Source organism: Prunus persica, chromosome G7 (assembly GCF_000346465.2).
Source record: "Prunus persica cultivar Lovell chromosome G7, Prunus_persica_NCBIv2, whole genome shotgun sequence".
Classification (NCBI taxonomy): domain Eukaryota; kingdom Viridiplantae; phylum Streptophyta; class Magnoliopsida; order Rosales; family Rosaceae; genus Prunus; species Prunus persica.
In genome coordinates, this window is record NC_034015.1 from 2,207,033 (window position 1) to 2,220,108 (window position 13,076).

The 13,076-nt window shown below is 38.3% G+C and overlaps 2 protein-coding genes across 3 annotated transcripts; both read right to left on the reverse strand.

Moving 5' to 3' along the window:
* On the reverse strand, window positions 136–2,486 carry LOC18770806 (cation/calcium exchanger 2). Its single transcript, XM_007204520.2, has one exon. It carries the CDS (start codon window positions 2,168–2,170, stop codon window positions 443–445), a length of 1,728 nt encoding a protein of 575 aa, XP_007204582.2. The 5' UTR covers window positions 2,171–2,486; the 3' UTR covers window positions 136–442.
* LOC18771166 (dynamin-related protein 4C) lies at window positions 3,941–6,625 on the reverse strand. 2 transcript variants are annotated; one of them, XM_020569099.1, is made up of 2 exons: window positions 6,610–6,625; window positions 3,941–6,205 (listed from the first exon to the last, which is right to left on the reverse strand). In XM_020569099.1, exon 2 carries the CDS (start codon window positions 6,201–6,203, stop codon window positions 4,161–4,163), a length of 2,043 nt encoding a protein of 680 aa, XP_020424688.1. In that variant the 5' UTR covers window positions 6,204–6,205; window positions 6,610–6,625; the 3' UTR covers window positions 3,941–4,160. The 2 variants fall into 2 exon arrangements, with proteins under 2 accessions (XP_020424688.1, XP_020424687.1); XM_020569098.1 differs by lacking the exon at window positions 6,610–6,625 and adding an exon at window positions 6,395–6,481.

The window sequence follows — 13,076 nt, forward strand, 5'->3', positions numbered from 1 at the left end:
ATGTTAGAGAAAAACAAAGCAGGAGTTATTTATCAAATCCTTGAATACACAAAATAACAATTGCGACTTGGCTCAACCACCTCTTTACCAATACACAAAGGACGTTATATATTGTGTAAGAACAAGCTATTCTGTGTCTTTAGACAGACTCACAACTCAAACCTGCAATTACCAAATCTCTTTGGAAAATCATACCTTGGTGCAAAGGCATGGCGTTCCCGAAAGCTACATAATTTCGATATTTAGAAGAAATTATAGACTCAAACAAAACAAGAAATTAGGGGCTTATCAACTACACCAGACACCTCAATTGAAGCTAAAAACACAAGCAGCCTGCAACTTAGTTTGTCAACTGCGCTAAACAAAGCTTGTAAGTAACTATTTACATTATAACTAATTTACAAATCTACAATTCAGTCATATCATACCACAGTTACTAGGATTAGTTTATCTCTTTTTGAAGCTTGAGAGACCCAAGTGTTTGAATCAACCTCAAAGACATAGAGCTGACGTATACAACTAAAAGCCCCCCTCCCAAAACCCCATCAAGCCTCATATTTCTCCTTGGTAGAACCACAAGTGCCCAAAGCAAGCCTCCTGCTAAGAAACACACTGTCTCCAACAGGTATGGATCTCTGCGGAGCACAAGAGGTGATGGATATGTAGACCAAGCAGAGCCAACAAGGGATAAGCCCAATCCAAACAGAATGTTGAAGATGGGACCAGCATAACAGGCTGCAAATGCAATTTGAGTTCCTTCAGGTCCACCATTCAAAGCCATTGTCAAATTGGTAATCAAATCTCCAAATGAGTTACCCCAAGCAAGGACTGTTAGCCCTAAGATAGAAGGACTTACACCTAATAAGTACCCTACTGAAACTAACAAACCCACCAATTCCTGAGCTGTAAAATAACTCCAAGTAACACTCATTAGAAACCCTGCAACAAGCCAAGGAAATAAGCAATTCTTTGGTGGGATTGATTTCTCTGTTGTCACAAATGCAACAAGACCAAAAGTGACTCCAAAAATCAATCCAGTAATATAGATCACCAAGCTTGTCATGAAGCTAACACGGTCAAATTGATGGTTCCAAAGAATTGACAATAGCACTGGTGCTAGTGTCACTGAAGCAACTGCATACGGCTTAGACCATTTCTCTTCACAAACAACAGGAATAGTCAATCTCCTTGGCAGATAAAGAGGCATCTCGAGTACGAAGAAAACCATACGACAAGAAGCCGATGATCTAAGATTAGAGCAGCATTTCTTGACTTCTAGTACTTCAGAACTGCCTTCTACAGCTCCTTCCTCTGCAGCACTAAGCTCTTCCTTTTCCATGTTGCTAAGAATTGGTACACTCAAGTCAGTGTCATTGGTGGAAGTACAGTTCGATTCACTGATATCCCCAGCAGCATTCTTCCAATGAGCATGTGAGATGTAAACCACAATCACATAAACAATATACATTGAAGCAAAAGCCATTGCAGCCCACACATCTATTTCACTCTGAATCAAGATCAGAACCAAGAACAGAATGACCAAAAGGTAGAAGCAAATATCTCTCACAAAGTCACATTTCTTAACTCGAATACGCCTCTGGCGCATTGAAATGCTTATGATTCCAACCACAACACATGATACAAAGGAAGCTCCCCCCAAAATTGTATTAAGACCAATTTCGCCTGTCCCACCGCCCATAAACGAAACAAGACTAGAAAAAACATCAGGGGCTCCATTGCCAAGAGAGAGCAGAGTGACCCCAGCAATTGTAGGGGACAATTTTAGTAGCCTTGATAGATTTTCCAGCGAAGAACAAAAGTATTCAGAAGCTGTATTCCCCAACACATAGAACAAAACCAGGAGCCACAAAAACATAAGAAAATAACCCAAAAGAGGAAAACTTTCAAAATTGCAATAGAAAATGAAAAGATAGTCAATATAGCCTTGAGAGACACATGGGTTTTCGGATTTAAGGTAGAGGCACTTGGCTTCATAGTCATCTAAACTAAGAAAACCCTCGCAATCTAGCGTATTGCTGACACTGCTTAGAACCAGATATTCTGAAGGCTGAAAATGTATAATCAAGAGAGCACATGCCACTAAGAGAAGTGAGATATTCAAGAAAATGATGTAATTCCTATACTGGGGCATGAAAATTAAGGTACCCATTACAGAGATTCAACCTGAGGCCAAAAATACAGAAGTTCAATTGAACCTACCTAGTCTATGCTTGTGCACAAGAGTAACTTGGAGTAGATCATGGGCAAGGAATTGGGTTTATGGCAATTAGGCAGACAAACATTGAAGGATGAAGGGTTTGGAATTTGGTGCCTTGAAAGGTTCCCTTTTGTGCAGACTGATTAAGCAATGGAATGGAGCTTTTGGTGAGACTCAAGCCACATTGTGGGAATATTTCACTTTCCCCATGAAAGGTATAGATCACACATGTTGACATGGCTGGGACACGTGTCATATGATTGTGCCATGGGGATCAGGACAGTCGACAAGCTTCAATTCAAGCTAAAACTACACGTGGAAATTGGGTGGGACGTCATCTTTCGCGGTGAGCATAGCATCTGTGAAAGCAAAGATAACCCACGAATTCGTACAAATTATTTTCCTCTTGGCTAATGATTCTGCTAGGCTTGTACCAGTGTAGGTTTTTCTGGTTTTCTGGAACTTCGGCCCTCGTGTAACCAAAAAAGACAAAAGAGAACCCACGAAATAGACTTACGTGACGGCTTTCAACATCAATCCTTGTTTTGTTAACTTCACATTCAGGTCGGCCCTCAGATTCCTCCGAAGTGGGATCAAGACCATACTTTATATTCATACTAATCCAAAAAAATTCTCAAATTATCGAAAACAATAAACTCCAAATATACAATACTTTTGTGGGTGTAATTATTCTTATTCTTATTATTTTATTTTTATTAAATTATGGAAGTGAAGCAATGAGCTTGGATTGTGGCTTGAAAATTCTTGGGATTTTTCTAATTGTTGGGTAATTTATTATATGACTACGAATCCCTCCTATATTATTTGAGAATACTTGTTGTACCCAAAAAAATAATTGGTTTGAATGATTATGTTTATACATTAGACTAATTAAACGTATAAATAAAATAGGGGTGACAAAATTTGGAGGCCTCATGATTCGAGGGTCCTAAGTAGCCACCTTATGGGCCTACCTTCTATGCCGACCTTGATCACATTCTCCCTGGTTCATCCCTTTGAGTGTTGAACAATGTAAAATCCCATATTAGAAATTTGACAAAATAAATCTTATATATAGTAAGTGGTTCATCTACTAATAGTACTGATGCCTTTTGTAATAAAACTAAGGGTTGACAACCGAAGCAACCACACTTTGAAGAGAGGAACCATATGTCAATGCTCGTATTCTAGTTGAGAACTGTATATACATTGCCTTTCTTTTGCATTTTATTGCAGCCTTTACAGCACTTTCACCATATGGGCAAGGGCAAGGGAAAGGGCAATTACTATTCACATGAGATATGAGGAGATGAATTTGCATAGAATTTTGGTGTGGGAAGTAAAGAATATAGCTATGTATTTATAATATAAAAACATTCTAAATTTTTTAGTATTTTTTCAAATTTTTTGTTATTTAAATTGGTTGTTGACATCATTATGATGTCAGCATTACTTCACTTTGCCCAGACAACAACACGGGCTAGACTGGATTGATGGGTCTCATGCCTTGCCCAAGCTTGCCTTTGTGCACTAGAGCCGTTCGTGGGCCTAAGCCCTGTCCTGCCCTGGCAAAAGGCCTTGCGGTGGACTTGCTCTTAGGAAAATGCCCCGTCTTCATCACAAGTCTTACATGAAAGCTGTTATGGACTCTTAACAACCATCTAACAAGTCATTACGTTGGTATTTAGGAATTAGTTAATAACCTTACTTAAGACAGAATAGAGAGATTTGCAAACAAGTTTATTAAACTAAATAAGGACCAGAAGCATCACAATCAAAACCCTCTAAACAAAATAACACAACAGACAAAAAACAAAAAACCACTCAAATGCAGAAAGAAACAACCACCTACATAGGATAATACTTAAACAAACTTCATTCTTTAATTTTTACTAGATCATATATAGCAGGCTAGCAGCACCCTCCGGGCTTGGCAATCTGGTCAATGACCATAGGTAACGATGCTGTCAATAATCTTAGCCACAACCTCCTTTGAATCCCTCAGCTTTCTGATGCTCTTATTCAGGTTTGCACGCTTCACCGCTACAGCCGGTGACTCCTCCAGCATCCTCTCAATCCCGCCACCGTAAGGTCCCATCAGCTCATTCACAATCTCAGCTTCCATCTCCTTGTTCACCAGGTTGGAAATAGACAGCTGCAAATGCAACGCCATAAAATCTACAAACCTCCTCATAACAACCTTCCAATAAGCAGCCATCCTCATTTTCAGATCAAAAGCTTGAGGTAACATAAGAGGGTACTGCCTCAGAACTTCAACTTCCACCTCCCCAATACCTTCTATAGTTATAGTAGAAGGGCGTTTCTTGTTATCTAAGACACCATCTATGAAGGTCTTCTGGTGAGCCATGAGCCTATTCCATTCAGCAATATACTCAGGATCACATGTATAATCCGTAAGCTTCTCCATATCCACAATTTCCGTCATCCACTTAATCGACCTTTCTTTCATCTTGGCCATCAGATTGTGTCCAGCTCGCCTCGCACATAGTTGAAGCTGATAATAATTATCCGAATGCCTCATCAACACAGAAATAACCACTTCCTCGATGTAAGTCCAAAACTGCTCCACAAACCCAATTGGTATGCTCGAAATTCCGCTCACTTTTCCCTGCAAGATAGTAAGAAAAGCATTGCGAGGAAGAAAATTCGGAAGTGCTATACCTTTCACTTCCTCCAATGCCTTGATCTCTTCTATCAAGAAGTTATTCTTCGGGTCGCTTTGAACACAATTGTGAAGTGCATCTGAGTACTGATTTAGCATTTCAACCAATCTAGCAGTGCAATGCATGTGTCTGTCTTCAGAGTACTCTTCAAATTCTCCTCTCAGAAGAATCTTCCTAAGAGATTCTTTGGCCAAACCAATGATCTGCATGAAAGCTGTCATGGCCTCAGCAACAGAGGAAAGATTCTTTGGCATTTTATTCAGTTCAGAAAGGCAGTAATTCAGCTTGTCATTAATCTTCTTCACAATTTCCGGCAAGTTTCTTGCTATGCTGTTAGCTTGAATTTGCACCAACTTCTGCGCCAAAACTGGAATACCGACAATAGATTTGTCGATCTTTGACAGAAGAGGATGACTCTGAAATAGTTCATGAGCAATGGCCCGTGCCTCCTCATATGTTTCATCTCCAATGCGGTTCCTCACACAGACATAACCAAGTCCGATGTTGACATCATCTCCCGTGACCTTCTCGAGCAGTCCCTCAGGTGCCTTATCAACTTTTGTAACCACAGCCAGCGTCCTTTCACCAGTCTTATCCACACTCTGCGACATCCTAATCGATTCACAGGTGGCAAAATCGACACTGGCAGACAACACATTCAGAATGATACTCTCTTCTGGCTTTATATATTCCATGATCATATCTTTGATTTGATCATAAATATTTTCAGGCTGCCCATGAATAGGCACTCTAGTAATACCAGGCAAATCCACCATAGTCAAATCAGGAACACCCTTCTTTTTCACCAACAGAGTCAATGGGGCGTTAGAAATTCCCTTCCCCCCCCCTGCAATAGAATTAGTGGCTTTAACAATATCATCAGTCACGTTGTCTTCATCGGTACGATCAGTTCTGCCGTTGTACTCAAAGGAAAGCTCTGGCTCAGGACTTGAGTGGTGCTGCAGCCTCATTATAAGGGGTACCCTTGTGCAGATGCCTTGACCCCGAGGAAGGCTGATGCCGGCCAAAGATTCAAGGACACTAGACTTTCCAGATGACTGGTCCCCAACCACCACAATTGTTGGGAGCTGAATGCCTTCATCCATTACCATCAAGTTACGGAGTTTGTCCACCGCGTCAAGTAGGGGACGGATTTTTTCATTGTAGGATGACACAATAGGGGCACAGTTGATAGGCACTGCATCTTTTTCCACCTCAACCAGCGCGAATGACCCTTCACCATTCAAAACTGCAGCATTTGATGTTGTCACGGACGGATTAGCTTGCTTTCCACCTCCCATATCTGAATGTAGCAAGAAAATAATTCAGAGAGAGAGAGAGAGAGAGAGAGAGAGAGAGAGAGAGAGAGAGAGAGAGAGAGAGAGAGAGAGAGAGAGAGATAGGGAGATAGTGGAGGTTGTTGATGAGAAGAGAAATGAGACAAGTGTATATAAATAAAACTAGCTAGCTATTTATAAATGTTCAACCAGACCACTGTGTTATTCTTCTGGGCTAAGCGACTTCCCCTTGCAGTCTTTCAACATTTGGAAAACCCAAAGTTGTGGTTTTCCCCTTTCATTTCATGCACTTATCAGTTTATGCACATAACGGCATGAAAATTTTACTTTGATAAAGCAAAAAAAAGGAAACAGCTTTACTTTGATAAACCAAAGTTGTGGTTTCCTCATTCTCTCTAAAACTTCTCACCTCTCCACCACCCTCTTCTGAGTAGCTGTAGCTTTCTCTTTCAATGAAAAAGGAAACCTCTCCTCTCCAACACAACTTTGGGTGTGCTAAATGTTGAAAGACCAAAGCGCATGTCCCTTAGCCCAGCAGAAAAATTATATTGGCTTTTGAATGGATGACTGTCCATTTATTTAATAAAATTTGATAAATGATATATATTAATTGAACATTTGTTTTTTTGGTCCCCATCTAATGAAATTTTTCCAATCAAATTGTATGCGGTTTCCTTCCAACAGACAAAAGCAAGCACATGAATTAGTGCATTTCTTATTTAAAACTCACACTGTTTGCCTCACTTCTTCAGGGCCTGCAGCAGGATATTGATTCCTTCATGTAGAAGTAGATTCCTTAAAGTAGAAGCAGATGAACTAGAGTGCTTTTTAAAAGAAAATTAGAATTGTTAAGGGAAAAAGTTGGTGTTGATGATGTGGGTGTCCTGGAAAGGGGGAATGTATAGGACTAGGTATAGCTTTAATTTCGGAGGACTTTAGTGAAGCATGAATTTGAAAAGTTTTCTAGTAGTCCTATAAAATTAAAGTTACACCTAAGCAGTGGGCTGAGTAAGTCTAGTAAAACGCATGGTACTATTTGTACTATAGAGAGGTTGTCAGCAATGCGGTAAGTAAGAGCATCTCCAAGGGAGATGTAAAATGCCTTAAAATGGACATTTTACATCTCAAAAACAAATTTAGAGCTCCAATCATCTAGAATATTGAGGATATAAATTTACATAGCACTAGGAAGTGTAAAAATTTCATAGATATACATTATTTTTTACATCTCCATTTGTGGGTCTCACTGACACAAATGCATATGAAAAAAGTGGAGAATTAAAGTGGCTAGCGCAAGGAGCTAAAGCTCCACCCACTCACGAGTTTATCAATACTCGCTCACATCTTCTTCAAGCTTGCACCATCACTGATTTTAATTTTTCTTTAATAAAAGCGATAATCTATTTTAATTCAATTTAAACTATGGGAAGGAGGGTTTGAACTCGAGTGCAAAGTGGGGAGCACATCCGCTCTAGTCAACTTAACTAAGTTTGCCCCACTACGGACTCTTTCGACTAATTAAAATTGAGTTGTGGGGCCCACCATTAAGTCAACAATTCAATTCAAAACACCAAGGGCAAGCCCAATAGTAAGCTCTAAATAGGGCTCTAAAAATGGTGGATAGAGATTCATTTAGAGCTCCGATAGAATCTTTTGGGCTCAACAGGTATCTCTCCCATAATGGAGGCTCTATATTTAGAGTTCTACAACTTTTATGTTGTAATTTAAGTGTTAAATTTTTTTTATTGTAAACTTATTTTGTGTTAATAGATATTTATGCTATGCTAGTTTTTTTAATGAACATTTTGTTATAAAAAAAAATTAAAATTTAGATGAGATTCTAATAAATAAAAAAACTGCAAGCAAACACCATGAAACAAGGAACAAAAGAAAAAAAGAAAAAGAAAAAAAAAAAAGAGGTCCATATAGGTTGCGGGCCCCACGTTAGAGCAAAACGGAGTAAAAAGTGGGCTAAACTTTTCCAATTTGCGGGCCTCACACTGGTTCCAGCGGCTTCAACCAAATCCCTATATTTATGTATGTGGTTGCATCCTTCTGGCTAGGCGGAGGGATTTACTACCCAAAAGTGGACCATTAGAGCACTTTCATCGCCAGGGGCCAGCCTAGGCAAAAAGGGGCCCTAGGCCCTGAAGGAGACTCCAGCTCGCAGGGTCTAGCCCGGACAAGGCGTGGGACCCACCAGCCTGGGCAAGCCCATAGGAAGATTTGGCCTGTCTCCTTGCCTTTGGGCTGGTGTTAGCGCAAGAATTTCAAATTATTTTTACGGTTGGGGTGTGGAATGCACTCACCAACGATAAACAAATTTTGGATTTCTTGCGCTGACGTCAGACGCCAACCTGACGTCAGCGCTGACCCATAGCTGCCAGAAACCAACATCTACAAGTCACGTGGTTTCTCCTGGAGCCTTCGATCCAAAAATCCTATCAAATCCAATGGCTATCCATTTTTTGGCTAAAAAAATTGAAAAAATTATGGAATTTTTTTCTATAAATACCTACCAATATTATTCACTTTCCACAACAAATCTTCATAGAAATTCATCTCCTTCCAATATTTTTCACTTTCCACACAAAAGTTTCTACTACTAAATTCCATTTGTGTAAAAATCCAAATGGTCTATTCCATCGAATGCAGGTGGACAACCGTGGAAGATATTTTGTTGTATGAGTGTTGGGTCAAAGTTGGTTATTGCCCGAGATGAAGTCCTCTCATATGTGGAGAAAAATTTATGGATAATTTTGTGAAGGATCGAGTTTGGCTCATACAGAAATGGCATTCGCTAGTAGGTGGAAAATTTTCAACAAAGAGTTAGGAAAATAGAGAGATGCGTTGAAAAAGTGACGGAGAACATTCGAAGCGGTCAAAATCTTGGCAACGAGGTAAAATATTTCTAAATGCCGTTTTATTTAATTTAATGTCACATCTTTTTATATTTTCTTGCATTTTCAATTTTTTGTTTTGTTTATATCTTCTTGCATTTCCAAGTTTTTTTAATAGAGTATTCAAGCACAAATGTGGTTCGGTGTCATTCGCCAAGGCAAAAAAAGTTTCATCAATCACCAATGTTGGGACGTTGTGAAGAATTGTTCGAGATTCAAAATTATTTTCATTGGTCCGACGGTTGTGTGAATGAGACACCGCTCCAAGATTCACCTACAACCGATTGACCATTGGACTCCCCAATGGATCAAGACTCATGTAACATCTCAAAAAAAAAATGATAATAATAAAATAAATTTATTTAACCCTAATTATGTGTTTGAAATTTTAATTTAATTAATTTTTTTTTATTTTAAAAAAGGCCAACCTGTGAGCCAAACCTTGTTCTTCCCTTCATTCTCCCCCCTTTCCCTTATATATTCTCTTCAAAAATCTGATCTTGATCTCAAATGGGATGAGTTGCTCACCTATTGGAGATGAATCACCTTGTCTAGGCAAATGATATTAATTGGGGATGAAGGAGATGGAATTTGGGTGAGGAAGAGAAGAAAAAATATCTAAGGTGAGTCAATTTCGAAAATTTTGGTTTTAACTTTGTGGTTGTGTGATTTAGTCGCTTAAAGAGTAATTTGAGTCACATGAGTGTTAGGGAAATTGAATTGGAAGAGTTTGAACTTCTATTTTCGGGTTGGGTGGATAGAGCAATATTTCAAGCGTGGGTGTTGTTGATTTTGGTTCCATTTTGAGTTTTTGACGAGTTTGAATGATAGGTATGAAGTTTAGAATAGTTTTAGAAGCCTTAGGAACAACTTGAGGGTGATAGAATGGTTGAGAACGACTTAGAACCAAACATGGAAAATGTCATTTTTTGGAAATTTTCAACCCGCGGGCCTCACTTTGGGTCTCTTTCTCTCCCAATACTTTCAGTGTTTGAGGAAGTCATTTGTTGGGTTTTAAACTAGACATGGCAAGGAACAAAAAAAAAATTGGTTTCGTCGAATTTGGTTGAGTTTTGATACGTCAAACACATGTACAAAGTTTGGAAAAAAAAAATCTGTTTTCTACAGAAAACCAACCAGGAGTCCAACTTCTCTTTCATTTAAGCTCCGTTTTCAATATGTTTTGTTGGGTTAGAAACTAGAGGTATTAAGCTTCAAAACCACTATAAGTTGCCCATTTTCGTTGACGTTTGGTTGGTAAAAATGTCTCACAAAATCTGGGATTTAATCTGAAAAACAAGGGAAGTTGCAGTTTTTGGGAAGACGATGATCAGTAACCGAAACAAGCCCACTCGAGGCTCCGGCTAGTGGCAGCTGTTCCGGCAGCCTCCGATGCCATATTTTTAGTCTATCCGACTCAATTTATCGATCCGAGTCTGATGGTATAGGTTTCGGGTCGTTTATAGGGTTTTAGCTTGGAGAGTGGAGTGGACTCTCTATGTTAAGAGAAAAAATGTTTTTATAAAATAAAAATTTCTAACATCATTTATGTTATTTATTTTTCAAATCTGGAAACGAGAGAGAACCTGGCAACCTCCGAAGGGTAATTTCGTCATTTTAGCTTCTTGGACACAAGGTATGGTTTCTAACTTTTTCCCCAATGATTAGACTATATCACTTTTAATCTTGGTGTTTATATATAGTACTAAATATGATTATATTGTTGTTTTTCTTGGTGGATATTGTTAGGTGAATACTATTGTTTTGTTTTATGAATGTTTATTTAATATTATGTGATGTTGGATGAATATTACTATCCATGTGATTTAATTTGAAATATTATTATCATTCCACAAAGATTAATGAACGTTTGAGTTGCATTACATATGAATCATAAATACAGTTGGGTTGGGTTTGTGTGTAGTTTAAGGTATGTCTAAGGGGTGGGAGAAGACTTTAGATATATCTGAGTAAAAAATGTGAAATATATTTAGGTGACGGGAGTAGAGCTTAAATATATTGAGGTGGTGGAAGCAGGGCCTCTAATGAAAAGTGAAAGTTGAGAAATTCGTAAACAAAATAAACATAGGATAAGGAATGGATGGGCACTAAATTATATTTTAGGGTATTCGGAGCCACAGTGTAAAATGCATGTATGGGACATGCTCGCTTGATGCCCTAATCTGAAGATCCGTATTTAAATAGATAAAAGAATATATTTATATATTGGATAAAACTTAGATAATATTATTTTTGTAAGATATTTATCTTTGAATAAACATGGACCGTTCTTATCCTTTTAATATTGAAGTTTATCTTGTCCTTATAACCACTCTAAATCGCAGCATCTCCTTATAGTTTCTAAACATGTGAAATGAGAGAGAGAGAGAGAGAGAGAGAGAGAGAGAGAGAGAGAGAGAGAGAGAGATGATGATGATGAAATTCCTGGAAGAGATATAGGACTTAGCTTGTATTTTCTTAACTTGGAGAAATGCTTTGGAATCGAGGTAGGGGTTTCTTGGAGTTTTCACCGACCTCTGGGTCCGGGGCGTAACACCTAAAGTATGAATTAGTGGGTTTAGAAGGGACTGAGTTCATGACATCATTGCATATGCATAACCTATTTATCTTGTAAATGTTTAATGCATGTCACTTTGATTAGCGATGATAGCTGGCTTTGAGGGGGGGATGTTACAGTACTCTACTAGGCATTAAAATGCTCACACCCTAATAGATGATGCATGTTCCAATGCAAATCCCGAGGAAGGAGAAGTTCCACCAGAGTACTAAATCAGTGTTGTGAGTTACTGTTTGTAAAATTATTAAAGAATAAATTGTTGGAATATTACTCTAGTATGTGTAACTAACTCTGAACCACAGCGACTCTGACTTTGTATTCATTACATAAGTTTGTAATATTATTGGCTTTATTTCTATCATATCATAGTTATAGGAGTTTGTTTCTATAACTATGGTATGATTCATGCCTTAATTCGGAGATAATCCCTTTTTTCGAATCGAGGTTTGACAACTCACCAATCCAATGTGAACCAAGGTCTATTGGGAGAAAGGCGACAAAGGTCAAGAGAGGGAGCACTTCGAACACTGAATGTGCAAAAAATTTGGAGGAAATTACTAAGAACTACACACTGAAAATTGAGAGAGACTTAAAAAGAGAAGAAGCTGACAAGACACGATATGAAGTATATATAAATGAAAGGCAACAGGCATAACAACCAGACATGGAGGATAGAGAGACGAAAATCATGGCATGGATACAAGCCATATGTCTCCTAAAACAAAGTCCTATTGGAAGCTAAAATAAATGGATGTTATGAGAACAAAGCTTTTCTATGACGATGGACCTAGCATCATTGATTGGTTAAATGATAAAAAACCATTAGGTTGTATTGAAAGAGTTACCATATGTATTAATTTATCATATTGTTTTTCTTTTATTGAATAAAGAAAGCATTAAATAATATAGCTATTTATTAAAAACATTTCATACATAAAAACAAACCTTAATTCATTACAAACCACACAAAAACAAAGCATGATTTGAAACAAACCATAATTCCAAACAAAGCATTAAACTTGACTTTATCCACCGTGATTGCCTTTCATGGCCCATAAGTGCTCGATCAAGTCAACTTGACGTCTCTCGTGAACATAAGAAGATTGCATTTCCAAATAACAGTCAATCATACGGTTGTTGTATCGACCATCCCTAATCAACGATTTGTGCTCCAGTGGTTGTCCATTTCCTCCCACGGGCCATTCATAAATTCTTGTCAATGCCATGTTTATGGGATCGGGTTCGAACATCTATGGAGTATCATAATCATACTCATCCTCCACAATCATGTTATGGAGAATGATGCAAGTCATCATAATGCTCTGAAGCACCTCTTCATCAAACATACGAGCAACACCCCTAAAAATTGACCAACGAGCTTGCAGGATACCTAAACAC